Source organism: Melanerpes formicivorus, unplaced genomic scaffold, assembly GCF_026170545.1.
Source record: "Melanerpes formicivorus ecotype bairdi unplaced genomic scaffold, bMelFor1.0.p_v2 SCAF_4, whole genome shotgun sequence".
Classification (NCBI taxonomy): domain Eukaryota; kingdom Metazoa; phylum Chordata; class Aves; order Piciformes; family Picidae; genus Melanerpes; species Melanerpes formicivorus.
The window spans coordinates 32,755,619-32,773,583 of NW_027142356.1; the positions used below are offsets into that span (position 1 = coordinate 32,755,619).

The 17,965-nt window shown below is 41.9% G+C and overlaps 1 protein-coding gene across 4 annotated transcripts in view; it reads right to left on the bottom strand.

The window, feature by feature from the left end:
• Positions 1–17,965, bottom strand: part of ARAP2 (ArfGAP with RhoGAP domain, ankyrin repeat and PH domain 2) — a 148,306-nt gene that overhangs the window by 31,000 nt on the left and 99,341 nt on the right. For 3 of the 4 annotated variants that reach the window (XM_068137547.1, XM_068137544.1, XM_068137545.1), the window contains 6 exons: positions 16,291–16,454; positions 12,170–12,382; positions 11,060–11,165; positions 10,369–10,516; positions 8,908–8,976; positions 801–875 (listed from right to left, as the gene is read on the bottom strand). In XM_068137547.1, coding sequence (XP_067993648.1) covers positions 801–875; positions 8,908–8,976; positions 10,369–10,516; positions 11,060–11,165; positions 12,170–12,382; positions 16,291–16,454 — 775 coding nt within the window. The remainder of the gene's footprint in view (positions 1–800; positions 876–8,907; positions 8,977–10,368; positions 10,517–11,059; positions 11,166–12,169; positions 12,383–16,290; positions 16,455–17,965) is intronic. The other variant, XM_068137548.1, reaches the window with a different exon arrangement.

The following is a 17,965-nucleotide window of genomic DNA, read 5'->3' on the forward strand; positions in this document are numbered from 1 at the left end:
TTTTGTACCCTTGAAAAATTAAGGGGGTGGAGAAAAACATTGATATGTGTGTCTGGAATACATTGAAAGGGCCAGTTTTGTATCTCAGCAGTGCAGATTCCCACTTTCATTCCTATTTATAAAAGCACATCTTATGTGCATGTATTTTGGTGTGTATGTATAGCACACATGTACAAACACACATGTTTAAGAGGTGCGCTGAGCAGAACAAAAAGGAAACAGACAAAAGCATTGTCCTAAATTTTCTGCTTCCTTCTTAACAGTATCTGTCCTTTGTCATTATGGGAATGCATTTTTTTTTCCCTCAGCACTATGACATGGAGATGAGTGTGTTTAAAATAAATTATCAGATACAAGGCTGAGAAATCTCAGTTAGAGTAAGTGACAAGATTTAAGTTTCTTAGCACTGAAGGAAGGCAGATAATCACTGGCAACAAGCAAAATCAGGAGGAAGGTCATTTAAATGGCTCTCTACTCTTAAATAAAACCAGCATTCATTGTGTACCTCTTAACATTCTTGTGTGTTGCACCCACAGAGCTGCAAGAATTTACACCACTGTATGCTGCAGTTAAAATAAAGGAGGATGTCTCCTCTTTGAAACCACATCATAACATTCTCCTTAAAAATGCATAGCCATCACTCCTCACAAAATCCAGACAACACAGCAAATTTAAAACAAAACAATACAAAACAATTTCATAGAATAGTGACAGATATAAATTTATACTTTCATTGTGTAATGAAAATAGATTTGGTATAGTTCAAGAGAAAATGCTTAATAAAACGCTGTATCACTAACCCTGATTATAATGCTACAGTCTGGCTCCTTCCTTTCCACATAAACTTCAATAAGCAAATCTCCAGCCTGGGAAACCTGTAACAAAATTATTTTAAAAACATAAATAATCAAATTAATAAAAATTAACTGACTTAAAAATATTTAAAGTATCCTTTTATCCTGGGAAAGAGAAATTATTACCTAGCAGATGTGCTAGAAGCTAATGCATTCAAACTTCTATTTTCGTTCATCAACACAAAAAGACCCAAAGCTGATTTTCATGCCAAAACCTCTGCTACATGAACTGTTATCTGACTAGTTAAGAGGAAACAAAAAAGCAGCCCCAAATTCACAAGTTCAGGAGGAAAACCCAAACTCTGATTAAACAGAATCATGAAACAAAAGGAAGACACTTTATAAATACACATTCAAGAGCAGAGGGAAATGTTAAATAAGTGGGAATTTAAAATGTATGCTTAAGGATAGCAAAATATGAGGCACAAGTGTCTACTTTAGTATCTTAAACTGCCAGAATCTGACAATTCATTAGTTAGTCAGGCTCACTTCAGAGCCTAAACAGTTGAATAAGATTTAAAACCATGAAAAAAGGTCAGGAACCCCAAACTAATATGAATTAGTAAAAAATGAGAAGAAAAATTACAAATAACAGAATACTTCAGTCATGTGACCATATGTACCTATCTTGATAATCAAAATTCATTACTACAAAGACTATATTTATGATTATTAATCACAATGAAAACTTCTCATTCTAGATTTTACAAAGGCATTCCAAAATGCTCAGTATCAGCTACTTAAATTTAGCTCCTTAAACTTGTTGAACAGACACCTAAAGTTTCTGTGCAACGCCAAAATGTAGAATAATTAGATGATGAAGCAAATGTATAATATAGAAGATGAAGCAAGTGTATAATATAGAAGATGAAGCAAGTGTATAATATAGAATAGAACAGAATTAACCAGGTTGGAAAAGACCTTCAAGATCATCAAGTCCAACCTATCATCCAACACCATCTAATCAGCTAAACCATGGCACCAAGCACCCCATCCAGTCTCTTCCTAAATACCTCCAAGTGATGGTGACTCCACCACCTCCCTGGGCAGCCCATTCCAATGGCCAATCTCTCTTTCTGTGAAGAACTTCCTCCTAACATCCAGCCTAAACCTCCCCTGGTGCAGCTTGAGACTGTGTCCTCTTGTTCTGGTGCTGCTTGCCTGGGAGAAGAGACCAGCCCCCATCTAGCTACAACCTCCCTTCAGGTAGTTGTAGAGAGCAGTAAGGTCTCTTCCGAGCTTCCTCTTCTCCAGGCTAAGCAACCCCAGCTCCCTCAGCCTCTCCTCACAGGCCTTGTGCTCCAAACCCCTCCCCAGCTTTGTTGTCCTTCTCTGGACATGTTACAGCAAGCCAACATCCTTCTGAGGGACCCAGAACTGGACACAGGACTCAAGGTGTGGCCTAACCAGTGCCGAGTACAGGGGCACAATGACCTCCCTCCCAATACTTTAATTATCACAACAAACATAATCTAACAACCCCTGAAAATATGAAACGTAGAACCTGGAAAGTCAGCGAATTCAGCCTTTTCTGATCAGGGGGAGAAAACTGATTCCTGAGAAAGGAATTTAGGGTTTTCTAGCATTACTAGGTTTGCTCATTTATGGCAGTAAAATTAACTCCTTGGACGAGAAATTATTTCTCTGCAGTCAAAAATGTCTCATGCTTTGCCTGCTTCAATTCCCTTGCAGTACAGCCATAAGCACGTTCAAAAGACTAATTCATCCCAGCCCCAAAAACGTTTTCTAAAATGAAATATGTGGTGATGAGCAGAAAATAGACATTTCAGGAGGTGCACCCTCTTACTAATAAACTAATCTAGAAAATTAATAATCAAATTGGTATTAAAGGAGAACAATTTGTGCCTCAACGTGGAGAAAAAGCAATCATAATGGTGCTACTTTTGCTGCAAAGAGAGGAAGAGGTTAAGGAACTGCATCATGTGCAGAATAAAACGTGGAGAAAGCGATAGAAACAGGCAAGCTTTTTAGATACATTTTGACTCATTTATGGAAGCTAAACCCACGTTTCCATAGAAAAAATAAATGGCAGCACTCAATTTTAAAGAACATTAACATTCTGAAAAAAGGGGACTGTAAAGTTAGTTTAGCCTCTGAGAATAGAAAACTAATGGAAACATTTTGTGAGGGGAAAAAAACATTACAAAGCTACTTTGAAGAAAGCTGCTTAATTATAGTGGCACCGACTCAAAAAGCTCATTTAGTTGTAAAATTTGCTTTTCAGATGATATTACAGAGAAAGGTTGGAAATAAGAATGAAGCTGACATTTGATTTCCACTGGGCTCGTGTAAACAACCGTATGGAGAGAAAATGTGATGTAAATTACAGCAGCAAACAGAAACAGCTGGCAGAAGTATATGGTGGACAGAAAATGAAGAGCAGCTAATGAAGTGCCACCTGGAACGGAACTTCGGTGGCATTTGAGACTTGAGCACTTTCAGGTTCTTCAGCAGAAATTTGGTTCTGTGGTTTTCTCTGAACATCCTGCTTCACCAGCCTGGAGATATAATCATATCTTGGTTTGAGCCGGATAGGACTTTTAAAGATCATCTAGTTCCAACCCCCCTGCCATGGGCAGGGACACCTTCCACTAGACCAGATTGCCTCATCCAGCCTGGCCTTTAACACCTCAAGGGCAGAGGATTCCACAACATCCTGGGGCAACCTGTTCCAATGTCTCACCACCCTCACTGTAAAGAATTTCTTTATTTAGAATAACCTTTATTTTAGAATAAACCAAACCAGGTTGGAAGAGACCTTCAAGATCATCGCGTCCAACCCATCAACCAATCCAACCCACCCAAACAGCTAACCCATGGCACCAAGTACCCCATCAAGTCTCCTCTTGAACACCCCCAATGATGGCGACTCCACCACCTCCCTGGGCAGCCCATTCCAATGGGCAATCACTCTTTCTGTATAGAACTTCTTCCAATATGCAACCTGACACCCAGTCTAAATTTACCCTATTCCAGCTTACAGCTCTCATCTTATCACTACAAACCCTTGCAAAAAGTCCCTTCCCAGCTTTTTTGTAAGCCCCCTTCAGGTACTGGAAAGCTGCTGTAAGGTCTCCCCCAATCCTTCTCTTCTCCAGAAACGCTCTATATACTACTACTATAACAACCTGTATGCTCAAATGTATTAAGTATCTGTTTGCATCACTGATCTTATGAACATGTTCTGATGCAATGTCAGACAATCAGATATTAAATGGAAAGGATTCCTTCTTAACCATAGCTTAATTGTGTTCAAGTTCCCCTGTAGAAAGTACCTTTTCTTAAGATGATGGTTTGGGTCTGTGAAGCAGCATCTGACACACAATGTACAGGCATGCAAGGAAGGGCAATTTGAGAAGCTGCTTCCTTCAGCTAGGTCAGGTTTCTTCTGCAGCATGCTGGCTATTATGAATCCAAGTCTCCCTTCCCTATCCATTTCTCAAGCAAGCCAAGTGCTTAATCTGGGACAGAACAGTACATCTGGAATCCAGCAGCCTTGCACTAAACTCTAAAAATAGAAATACTGCTTCTTACATGATACAGTGACCAAGTTCATGCCACCAGAAACCTAACAGCATGGGCTTGGAAACAACCAGGGCACACTGCTCAGGGAGCTGGGGTCCCAAGATCATGAAGTGAGTCAGGGAGTGCTTCTAAACCTCAGGTGAGGTTCTCTTATATGCACCTAAAACCTCTGGACTTCCACAACTCTGAAATGAGATGGAAATCATAGATGTGATGCAAAATCTTAGTCTAGAAATTATCTGAGAAAGCACTGACTGAATACAGCAAAAATTTACTGATAAACCCAGGTAATATCACAAGTCAGTGAAATTTAATATCAGTGACAGGTCATATCTAGAAAAGTTTGTAGGTATTCTCCACAGTCCAGCTGAGATGCTCTCATGTCATACCTAAGTATTTAGCACTTACCACATTCCTTGGAGAACTTCCTTCCCATGGGATGGAAAAACCAGATTTCCAAGTGTATACATTTCCATATAGTTCCTGCAGCACTTCTTTTTAGCCCTTTCTCTCCCTTTAAACTAAAGTGGAAAGAGCCTTTTTCTTCAATTTTGTAAGCTGTCTTTGTACAAGCATTCTCAGAAACTAAAAGTAGTCATTTCTAGCAACTTGTTAAGAATGAATGAGAGCAAATTTAACAGCTGTATACCACCTAATAAAATAAGAAGCCCTTTCACTGCTGTCTTCCAAGTTTTAAGTACTATAAAGCACTGCAAATCATCCTTTTCCGTTTACCAGGCCTGGATGGAAGAGTTAAGAGCTGCTGACTAAACTGAGACATACAAAGGGTAGAGGAGATGGTAGCAGAGGCAGGTGACCCAAGAAAAGCGCAGAGCTACTGTCCCGTTGTGCAGGGATGAGGTTAGAAAACCCAAGGCTGACCCTGAATTGAAGCTTGCAACAGATGCAAAGGGCTACAGGAAAGGATTCTACAAGTGCATAAACAGCACAAGGAAGACCAGGGAAAGCGTGGACCTGCTGCTGAACAGGGCAGTGGATGAAGTGACAGACCACACAGAAGAAGCCAAGGTACTAATGTTTTCTTTTCCTCAGTCTTTACTAATAAGACTGACCTTCGGGTACCCCACATCCCTGAATCCAGAGGAAGGGTCTGGAGCAAGGTAGACTACCCTCAGTGGAGGAGGACTAGGTTAAGGAACACTTAAAGAAACCAGATTTACATAAGTCCATGGAGCCTGACAAGTAGGACTCACAAGTGGAGAGGAATCTCAGTGATCTAACTGAAAGTGATTTTACAATGGCCTTTGAAGAGTCATGATGACTGGGAGAGGTTCCCGAAGACTGGAAGAGCACAAGTACTGATTTCAGCTTCACAAAGGAAGGGCAAGAAGGAAGATTTCGGGAGCTAGAGGCTGGTCAACCTCACATAACTTTCTGGTAAGGTGATGGAGAAAATCCTCCTGGAAAGTATTTCCAAACACAGGAATGAGAAGAAGATAGTTTCATAGTTTTATTCAGGGTTGGAAGGGACCACAAGGATCATCTAGTTCCAACCCCCCTGCCATGGGCAGGGACACCCCACACTAGATCAGGCTGGCCAGAGCCTCATCCAGCCTGCTCTTAAACACCCCCAGGGACGGGGCCTCGACCACCTCCCTGGACAACCCATTCCAGGGTCTCACCACTCTCATGGTGATAACTTGGCTTAGTCAGTATGGATTTAGGAAGGGGAACTCAAGCTTAATAAAACTGAGAGTCATCTACAATGAGGATACTAGAGGATGAAAGGAGAGCAGTGAATGCTTTTTACCTCAGTTTCAGCAAAGCCTTTGACAGGGTCTCCCATCACATCATGATCACAATTCTGTGATTAGGCAGCAGATTTTATTTCATTCTTTAAGACTGAAGTGACATTTTTGTGAAGAATTAAAGCTCAGCCATGTCTATTATGAGAATCAAGCCAGAGTCTATTATCACAGTAGGTGAAACCATCAATTCAGAAAGCTGATTACTTATGCTGGAGACATTGCTGAGAACAAAGTAAGAACAGTTAAAATCCTGCTTCAATCTTTCTGTAACTCCACTTCCCAACAACCTGGAGAGTGCCAGGGAAACCAGCCCAAACAAGCCTAATTATTCATGAAGGTTCCAATTTGATTATAAAGTTTGAAATTTGGAAGAGTACTTTCTCAGCAGCTGGAAGCTTTCTAAGAAAAACCTCATCAATTTTATAAAGCCTAGACCTTTATTAAAATAACCAAAAAAAAAAAACCCAAGAGAAAAACACAAAATCCAATCTTTTTTTTATTTTTTCTTTGCAACAGGCAGCCTTCTCAACACAATACAACTCATAAAGGTGAATTCACAGTGGTTTCTTGGCTGGAAAAAATACAGAACAAACCCATTTTATTTGGATCTTCCCTATATTGCTCACAGCAGCTTCAATTTGAGACAAAACCACAGAGCCAGAAGTTGCTACTCTATCACTCAGTCCAACAACAACCTTTCAGTTTCTTTTCTTCCCCCCTCCTAATTAAAATGTCTCCCCTCTCTCTTTCTCTGCTGATGAAACTCCTCTCATATCTCCTTATGTTTTCCAGAAGACATTACAAACATTCAACCACTTCAGACTCCCAGAGTTGCTGGGAATGTTAATAGGGTATAAAAGTTGTAACAACCATTTTTAAAATACTACCAACAAAAGGGATGCATTTTCACCCATCTCAGGCTTCAAAATGTTCTTCTCCAAACTCAAGAATGTCCTTTTCATGTACCCCAGAATTAATCTGTTCTGTTAAAGACAACTTCAACTCTTGCCCTACAGAATACTTTTAGGGATATCAAATTTTGTTGGAGGGGTGGTTTTTTTTTTTGACATTACTAAGGCAGATGTTTTCATTCTGCAAGCCAGGCACTAGAAATAGACTTTGGTCACTCCCTACCAGGCACCAGGAGGAAGAAATGGGCATTCTACTTACTATATGCACGTTCACAGTGGGTCATTATGGTCAGGCAGCTTCATGTCACTCTGACCCGGACAATAAGGGAATATGAGATAAAAATAATTGTCCAGATAGCAATTCAGAGAACATGTAATTTCAACGTGCATTTGCAAGACCTTGTCATGTTAATGATGGCTTACAAGGTACCACAAAACTGTCACTGGAAGGAGGAAGGCAGCCAACAGACAAAGCATTATAGATTTTGGTTTTTTTTCTGCTAGCATTCCATTAGTTTCTAAAGCCTTACAAGCTCCAAAGTCACTGAAAGCTTCTCCCCTACTACTTCAGGCTTCTGACAAAGCTTTTAAGTTCCCTACATTTCCTTTTATTAATTCAGTCACTTTGGTACTGTTATGAAACTTACCAATTTTTGCTTTAATTAGGACTGTACATGAACACCATTGAGACAGTGAAACGTGCAATCATGTCACTGTTTCTTGCCATTCTGAAATTATTCACAAGTTGTCACAGGTAAAACTGCAACTAAAGGTGGCAATATGTGGCATAAGTTCTCCCCTTCTCTTGTATTCAAACTCAAAATTCAGTTTGACTGTTAGCATGTGTCTGAAGCTTCCCCAAAGAGGGACATCGAAACATTTGAACGTGTCCAGAGAAGGGCAACAAGGCTGGGGAGAGGCCTTGAGCACAGCCCTATGAGGAGAGGCTGAGGGAGCTGGGATTGTTTAGCCTGGAGAAGAGGAGGCTCAGGGGTGACCTCATTGCCCTCTACAACTGAAAGGTGGTTGTAGCCGGGAAGGGGTTGGTCTCTTCTCCCAGGCAACCAGCACCAGAACAAGGGGACACAGTCTCAAGCTGCACCAGGGGAGGTTTAGACTCGAGGTGAAGAGGAAGTTCTTCACCGAGTGAGTCATTCATCATTGGAATGTGCTGCCCAGGGAGGTGGTGGAGTCACCGTCCCTGGAGGTGTTCAAGAGGGGATTGGACGTGGCACTTGGTGCCATGGTCTAGTCATGAAGTCTGTGTTGATAGGTTGGACTCGATGATCCTCAAGGATCCTTTCCAACCTTAGTTATACTGTGATACTGTGAAATAACATTGGTGTTTTGGGGTTCTAGAAAGGCTGACAAAACAGGATGCAGCCAAAGATTCAGATGCTTTAAAAATCAAAGAGATGGTGAAACTCTAATGCAGAGAGACCATCTATACCCAAAGCTCATAAAATAATGAAAGCATTAATATACATTTGAAGATATTCAATATTCATGTTTAAAATAAAAAAACCCAGACAGGTCGTCACTTTCACACTTGCAAATGTTGACCATTTCCTTCTAGTACAGCTTAGGAAGCATAATAAAAGCATGCAGGAGCCTCTCTGTTAGCCTGTTTCTCAGGTCAGAACATAATTCCACAGTTTATGTTCCCTCTTTTATTTCTTTTTATTTCCTATTTCCCTCAACCCTGTAGTTAACAACCCTGGTTGTTACACAAAATTAGAAATTCACATTTAGGAATCTATAGCCAACAACAAAACAGTCTTTGATGTTTATTTATTGTTTTCATACCAGCTGATATTTGCCACTTACCTGAGTGTCTTTCCACCTGGTAATAAAGCTGTTCTCTATATCCATTTGTTTGACCTGCTCTTCATTTATCTGTTTAAAAGGGATTATTTTTGATCAGTTAATAAGGGAGCTAGTCTAAAAAAAGTCACAACATAAACTAGCAAACATTAATTTAAAATAAACCATATTCACAGAATCACAGAAGCATTCAGGTTGGAAAAGACCCTCTGGATCACCAAGTCCAACCAATAACCCTACTCTACAAGGTTCACCCCTAAACCACATCCCCAAGCACCACATCCAAACAACCTTTAAACACATCCAGGGTTGGTGACTCAACCACCTCCCTGGGCAGCACATTCCAATGCCTGACCACTCTTTCTGTGAAAAAAATTTTCCTAATGTTCAGTCTAAACTTACCCAGCCACAGCTTGAGGCCATTCCCTCCTGTTCTGTCACTAATTACCTGTGAGAAGAGACCAGCACCAGCCTCTCTACAACGTCCTTTCAGGTAGTTATAGAGAACACTGAGGTCTCCCCTCAGCCTCCTCTTTTCCAGACTAAACATCCCCAGCTCCTTCAGTTACCCTTCATAAGATTAATTCTCCAGGCCCTTCACCAGCTTTGTTGCCCTTCTCTGAGCTCATTCCAGCACCTCCACATGACTGCAGTATTGAGGTGCCCAATACCGGACACAACATTCAAGGTGTGGCCTCACTAGAGCTGAGTACAAGGGCACAATCACCTCCCTACTCCTGCTGGACACAGCATGTCTAACACAGGCCAGGATGCCATTGGCTTTCTTGGCCACCTGGACACACTGCTTCAGTTGCTTGTCGATTAGAATGCCCAGGTTCTTACAGAAGTAGCTATGTAAACTATTCTAGCAGCCAGGAATAGCATTTCACAGATGAGATTTGTTACTGTAACTAAACACATATTAGATGAGAGAGGACTCCAGTAAAAAACTGCTAAACAAAGTCACAGGGATGCAAAATGGTTAAAACAAATTGCTGCTAAGTTTCTCTTCTGGATTTAAGCTTCTTTTTGGGCTCAAGGAACTAAACTCTTTCTCTAGTCTTTACGGTAAATGCAGCTCAGAGAGTAAGAACACAGAATCCTTCCATGCTTCAGGTCTGATCAGACCTATAAAATCCCAATCAAAGTATTATTTTTTTATTAGTAATAATCTTAAAATCTTCCCCCAATTGGTGTGCTGGTGTCAGCAAGAAGAATGTGCACCATTTTGGAAAACAGTAGCTCACAGCAATCCTCTAAATCAAGTTTTTTCCCCACATAGGCTAACCCAAATAAAATTTAAAGCAGACAAAGAACAATGTCCACTGAAATAGAGTGCAAAAAAAAACCCCTGCAGATCCTCAGACAGTGCAACTAACAGCAAGATCCTCTTAAAGAAGACTTCTAGATTTTAGAGGGTCTGACAGCTGAGCAATGAGGACTCCTTTATGTAAAGATACTTACATCAAAAAGTTGCACATAATTTTTAATTAGATCTTCAACCACATTGACTTCTTCACTAGTTTGGCCTTTAGTTTGAAATAAGCAGGAGGAAAACACCATGGCTAGATTGTGAGGGTCCATATGATTGATTTCAGAACATTTCTGCACCCTGTTGAAGGAAAAATAAAAGATATTTAGAAGGTTTCTTTGTTCCTTTATTTATTTTTTTGTGAGGCACCTCTGCTGAATATGGAGTCCATTTCAAAAAGAAAAACTATATTAAATCCAATGAAAAAACCATAGTATTACTTATTAGTTTTTGTATTTATTTCTTTATACTTTTTCACTTCATTACAGAAATAAAAACTCATACTTTCTACCTGCAACTCAAATGGTACCAAAATTATTTAGAATAGAATAAAAATAGAATAGTTCAGTTTCCTACAAGGATCACCTAGGCTGATTGCCTGTCCACTTAATAAAGCATGTTATGAAGGGCATTGTCCACACACCTCTTAAACACTGACAGGCTTGGAGTATCAAGCACCCATCTAGGAAGCCTGTTCCAGGATCTGGACACCCTCTTGTTAAAGGAATATTCCCTAATATTGCCTCAATCTCCCCAGATGCAGCTCTGAACCATTCCTATACATCCTATTCCTGGATTGTAGGGCAATGACAGATGACAAGAACTCTACTGCAGTGCACTGACCTGTAAAGATGCTCGATTAAAGCAGCCAGAGTTGCTCTATTGACTGGTGGCAGCGTCCGAATGAAGGTCCCATACTTCCTGACACGCTCCTTCTCGTTCTGCGTATCTGCCAGGAAACAGCAGTCACTGAGTACTAATTGCAGTGCACACTGAAAGCCAGCACTTCTCATCAGCTACACTGGCACCAGCTACTCATTTAAAATGACAATCTACCCAGTCACCCTCTTCTTCAGGAAGGCAATAACAGCAGCCTGCTACTGTACAGCAGCTCAAGGAAACAGCATCAGCAAAATAAAGAGGGTCAGCTCTGCTCATGGGCAAGAATTTCATCCTCATGCCTCATCTCAATTCAGCTTCTTCCAGTTTGAAGTCATTACTCTTGTCCTGTTACTCCAAGCCTTTGCTAAAAGACTCTCTCCAGCTAACCTGTAGGGCCCCTGCATAGGTTGACACAGAGCAAATAACTAACTCTGTCCTGCATCAAAAGAAGAGTGACCAGCAGGACAAGGGAGATGATTCTGCTCCTCTGCTCTTGTGAGAGCCCAACTGGAGAACTGTATCCAGCTCTGGTGCCCTCAGTATTGAGACACGGAACTTAGGAACAGTCCCACAGGAGGCAATGAAGATAAGAGAGCAGGAGCACCTCCTTTACACGGACAAGGTGAGACAGCTGAGGCTGTTCAGCCTGCAGAAGTGAAGGCTCTGAGGAGCAGCCCTCTAGTACCTGAAGGGAGCCTACAAGAAAGCTGGGAAGGGACTTTTTTAAAGTAGTTGTAGTGATAGGATGAGAGGGAATGCACTGAAGGTTGATGAGAGCAGATTTACACTGGATATTAGAAAGAAATTCTTTACAGTAAGGGTGGAGAGATGCTGAAACAGGTTGTGGAAGACCCCTCCCTGGAGGTGTTCAAGGCCAGGCTGGATAAGGCCTTGAGCAACCTAGTCTAGGAGAGGGTATCCCTGCCCCTAGCAGGAGTATTTGAACTAGATGAACTTTAAAGTCCCCTCCAACCCAAACCATTTTATGAATATATGAACAAGCCCCCCAGATTTGTTACTGAAAATGTATATCCAAGCTTTTTTTGCATTGAGTGCTATTGACTACATTACCTAATGCAGAGATCCAGAATGGATAAAGTTCTTTATTGAGAAGTGCATCGTCGATTTGAGAAAAAAAACTTTTCAATACATCAGTCACATCTTCAAGCTGATGTTTTCCTGCTCTTAGTTTAACACTCCTTGCATCTTTCTTGAAGCTTTCCAGCAGTTCAGCCACATTGGAAGAATCACCATTCTTAAGGTAGATCTGCTTGCTACCTAAACCTAAGATACAGAAATACAGGGCACAAAAGTCAGTACAATGTCAAATTGAGTATTCCTTCAAAATACCTGACATTATGGTATGAAAAGGCAACAAGGCTGGGGAGAGGCCTTGAACACAAGCCCTATGAGGAGGGGCTGAGGGAGATGGGATTGTTTAGCCTGGAGAAGAGGAGGCTCAGGGGTGACCTCATTGCCCTCTACAACTACCTGAAAGGTGGTTGTAGCCAGGAAGGGGTTGGCCTCTTCTCCCAGGCAACCAGCACCAGAACAAGGGGACACAGTCTCAAGCTGCGCCAGGGGAGGTTTAGACTAGAGGTGAGGAGGAAGTTCTTCACCGAGCGAGTCATTCGTCATTGGAACGGGCTGCCCGGAGAGGTGGTTGAGTCACCGTCCCTGGAGACATTCAAGAGGGGATTGGACGTAGCACTTGGTGCCATGGTCTAGTCATGGGGTTTGTGTTGATAGGCTGGACTCAATGATCCTCAAGGTCCTTTCCAACCTTAGTTATACTGTGATACTGTGAAAAGCACATCTGGCTGTCAAACACTTTGTATTTCCCTACCAAAACCTCTCTGACTTTTTGCACACACTCAACTGCCCAGTCAGCTTACACCAAACCAGACCTCTTTGAAACACTCACACCATATTGTTAAGCAAGTCTGGGATCACAATTTCAGGAATACTTCAGAGTCAATTTACATTCCCAGATTTCTTCAGGACTTCCTAAGACAACAGGACTTCAAAAAGGCACAGCAATAGAAAGCAATATTGATGACTGGTGCTGTATTATGCATGAAAAAGCTGCTTTCATGAGTACACTCCCAATATTGTATTCCCCTGCTGATCAACTCCACTTAGGACTCAGCACAGAATTATTGTATTCACCTAATCTGAAACATTGCACTTTTAGAAACCTCAAGACTAGTAGGAAGCAGTCTCTTTTTTTCCTTACATTCAGGAAGACATCAGACAACCATTGTTCTTGTATTTAGCAACTAAAGCCACCAACGCCCAAAGCCAATTGAGAAGAAAATGCATATTCTAAACCACAGGCAAGACTGTCTTCAAATACTATACATGAGAGTAGCAAAAAATACTATTTTGGGGGTTTATTTTTTTGTTTGTTTAAACTTGTGGAAGTCTGGCATGGATGTGCAGTCCTGTTGTTTCTCTTTGTTTCCCATCTCCTCCACATTTCTTGAAAGAGAAATGTATTTTCTGCAAAACCTTGCTTTTCTGATGTACCTGTCAAATTAAGTAGTCTGTCAAAACCTATGAAATCATGTCTTATGTTCTTGCAATTCACCTTTCCTGTGATGCCCACAAGCACTACCATTTGATACTGCTTTTGTGCTGTTACTGTCAGGAACAGCTGTGGGACCTGATAGTGTCTGTCATCTGGAGACCACAACTGAAGGCAGAACCTTTACCCTGGTGACAAAAACATGCATGCACACAAGTAATGCATGCAAATCTTTATTTCAGCTTTAAAAATGAGTATTTTAGCACCCAGCAATGCTGATGTTAAATAAACCCCACATATTTTTTCAGTAAACAGCTAATTTATTTAAAAGACGTTAGGAAACGGGGTTTTAATTTAGAACACACACCGGCAACTGTTGTGAGTGGCAGACACAATTACCCTGATTTACAGATTCACAGATTATATTAGGTTGGAAAGGACCCTCAAAGGTCATCTTGTCCAACCCCCCTGCTACGAGGAGGGACACCTCTAACTGGATCAGGCTGCCCAGGGCCACACTAGAATAAGGATTTGTTTGTTTGTTTTAATTAAATAACAGAACAGAAAGTTCTCAGTAGCTCTTCTGGTATGAGAATAAACCTTTATTAGAATAAACCAAACCAGGTTGGAAGAGACCTTCAAGATCATCGTGTCCAACCCATCAACCAATCCAACCCACCCAAACAGCTAACCCATGGCACCAATCACACCACCAAGTCTCCTCCTGAACACCTCCAATGATGGCGACTCCACCACCTCCCCGGGCAACCCATTCCAATGGGCAATCACTCTTTCTGTATAGAACTTCTTCCTAACATCCAACCTGAACCTCCCCTGGCGCAGCCTGAGACTGTGTCCTCTTGTTCTGGTACTGGCTGCCTGGAAGAAGAGACCATCATCAGCCTGTCTACAACCTTCCTTCAGGTAGTTGTAGAGAGTGATAAGGTCACCCCTGAGTCTCCTCTTCTCCAGGCTGAGCAACCCCAGCTCCCTCAGTCTTTCCTCATAGGGCTTGTGTTCCAAGCCCCTCACCAACTTTGTTGCTCTTCTCTGGACTCGTTCCAGCAAGTCAACCTCCTTCCTAAACTGAGGGGCCCAGAACTGGACACAGTACTCGAGGTGTGGCCTAACCAGTGCAGTGTACAGGGGCAGAATGACCTCCCTGCTCCTGCTGGCCACACTGTTCCTGATGCAGGCCAGGATGCCATTGGCCCTCTTGGCTGCCTGGGCACACTGCAGGCTCATGTTCAGCCTACCATCAACCAGCACCCCCAGGTCCCTCTCTGCCTGGCTGCTCTCCAGCCACTCTGACCCCAGCCTGTAGCACTGCATGGGGTTGTTGTGGCCAATGTGCAGAACCCGGCACTTGGATGTGTTAAATCTCATGCCGTTGGACTCTGCGCATCTGTCCAGCCTGTCGAGGTCCCTCTGCAGAGCCTCTCTACCCTCCAGCAGATCAACTCTTGCCCCCAGCTTGGTGTCGTCAGCAAATTTACTGAAGATGGACTCAATGCCCTCATCCAGATCATCAATAAAGATGTTAAAGAGCACAGGGCCCAGCACTGATCCTTGGGGCACACCACTAGTGACTGGCCGCCAGATGGATGTGGCACCATTCACCACCACTCTCTGGGCTCAGCCCTCCAGCCAGCTCCTAACCCATCGCAGTGTGCTCCCATCCAAGCCATGGGCTGACAGCTTGGCCAGGAGTTTGCTATGGGGGACGGTGTCAAAGGCCTTGCTGAGGTCCACTAAGTCTGATCTTAAGTGTCTTCAGGGACAGGACCTCAACCCTGCGCAACCTGTCCCAGTTTTAACAACACTGAACAACTTTAACAACACTGAAGTGCATGAAGCAGCATAAACTGTACTTAAAATAATTCCTATTGCTAATGATTAAAAAACAATTTAGTTATAATTTTTTTCCCCTCTTGGTTTTAGGCAACAGTTGTAACCCAGACACCTATTTACCGTAACACAGCGTTGCCACATTCAAAAGTTATTTAGTTAAACTTCAATCACTGAACTAAAAATTAGGCTCTGGCAGTATGAGAGAGGCTAGAGACACATTTCTTCTGAAAGACAGATTTGTACAGAGTTGATATGGATTTTGCAATCTCACAGGAAAACCGATGAATTTGCAGGAGCAGGAAGGACACAGACATCATCTGCATATGATCTAAAGCTATGGAAAGTTATGCTGGCAAGATTTACTGAAACAAATGCTTACTGACTACATCTCCTCAGGATATTGTGCTGATAAAAAAAAAAGCAGCCTTAAGGCTGAACTCAGTTCCACAGTTACCATCAGTTTCTCAGAAGATATGCTGACCTGTCCAAGCCTTAGCCTTTCCTGGTTGTTTTCAGGGCTGAGGTGTTCTGCACTAAGGCAGTGAACCCCAAGGCTGAGCTATATTAGGCAAACAAATCAATTTTTAAAAATAGGAAGGTGTCTCTAAAGGGCATCTATCAAGGTTTATTTCCCCAGACTGCCTATTCTTTGATGTGTGGCAGTGTGCTTCATCATCACATCACAGCAGCGAGGCTAAGATGGGCTGTGGGTTTACTTTAGGTGAGGTATAAACTCATTCAGTAAGGTCTGATGGTGTGGGGACTTAGCTATTATACAAGTGATCTTAGGTTGAATAAAATCCACTATACTTACCATACTGTGTAACAAATGCTATACAGCTGTTCACTATAATGGGAACATCATTTTTGCTGAGCTGCTGATCTTGTAAAGCATTGCCATCTGTACCTGCTGCTTTTTCAATTGCAGTATACCAGACCATGAAATCCAGTTTTGTATGGCCATGGATGTATAGTGTTCTGAAACAGATAAAAATATGTTGAATGCAGCAAAAAACATAATAAATTGATGTTATTGTAAAATGAGAAATACTTAGACTAAGACATCAAGGCACCTTCCACCACATATAGCTGTGGTAGTGACCTATCAGTAAGAGCACTTTTTTTTAACCCCAATACATTTGTACTGGCAGTGTCCCAATAAATGAAACAAGATCCACAAACACTGTCACAGGCTTTTGAAAGGACCTGAGCAACATTTTAATCACTCTTCCTCAGTCTTGCTCCTACACTGTGCATTCTTAACTCCAAGTCACAGTTAAAGGGGAAGCAGAGATTTAGAGACAACTTTCACTACCGGAAAAGGGTTTCCTTATTTTCTGCTTCTCACCCACCACATTTCTGTAGAGGAGCTGAGACATACTGAACTTCCCTCCTTCACATTTATCAAAGTGATTACCCTCAGGAAATCACAGAGCTGAGGAGTATGTATGAAAAAACTATGAGCTGAGGTAGATAATTTAATGCAACACTTGAATTACCCATTCATCTCAAAGCATGGCCTTGTTCTGGTTTGCTTATGTAAACATGCTACAATGATCTCCTCCCTTCACCTCCATCAGTCAAGCTTCTAAAACATGATTCCAAATTGGGAAATTTAAGATGCAACACCAAATTGCAAAGTTTACCCATATGCCTGAAAGTAATAACTGTTTTAAGTGCTGAAATAGCAAGAAAAATATTCTACATACATGTCTCCTGCTAAAGCAATGTAAGGAATTACTTTTAGAATCATAGAATTTCCATTAATGAATTTATTTGCTACTTAGGGAAAGTTAAAATATTCTACTGAACTTCTATGAAAATACTTTCAGCAAAATAGAAACAAACATTCATTTTGTTTTGGGGAAAAAATGTCTTTCAGTTTTGCTGCTGCAGATGTTTCCATTCCAGCATTCCTATCTGGATAGAAGTGAGGATGCAGTCAATGTCCACAGAGCCAGAATCTGAAGTATTCATAGATTCATAGAATGGTTTGGGTTGGAAGGCATGTTAAAAGATGACCTAGTTATCACAGTATCACAGTATCACTTAGGTTGGAAAGGACCTCGAGGATCATCGAGTCCAACCTATCAACACAGACCCCATGACTAGACCATGGCACCAAGTGTCACGTCCAACTGCCCCTCAGGTGGCTCAGTTGGTAGCGCATCAGACCCTTAATGGGAAGGTCGTGAGTTCAAGCCTGCAGCGGACAGTAGTGTCCTCTCTACTCTAGTCATGAGGTCTGTGGTGACAGGTTGGACTCGATGATCTTTGAGGTCTCTTCCAACCTTAGGAATACTGAAATACTGAAATCTCCTCTTGAACGCCTCCAGGGACGGTGACTCAACCACCTCCCTGGGCAACCCGTTCCAATGACGAACAACTCGCTCGGTGAAGAACTTCCTCCTCACCTCGAGTCTAAACCTCCCCTGGTGCAGCTTGAGACTGTGTCCCCTTGTTCTGGTGCTGGTTGCCTGGGAGAAGAG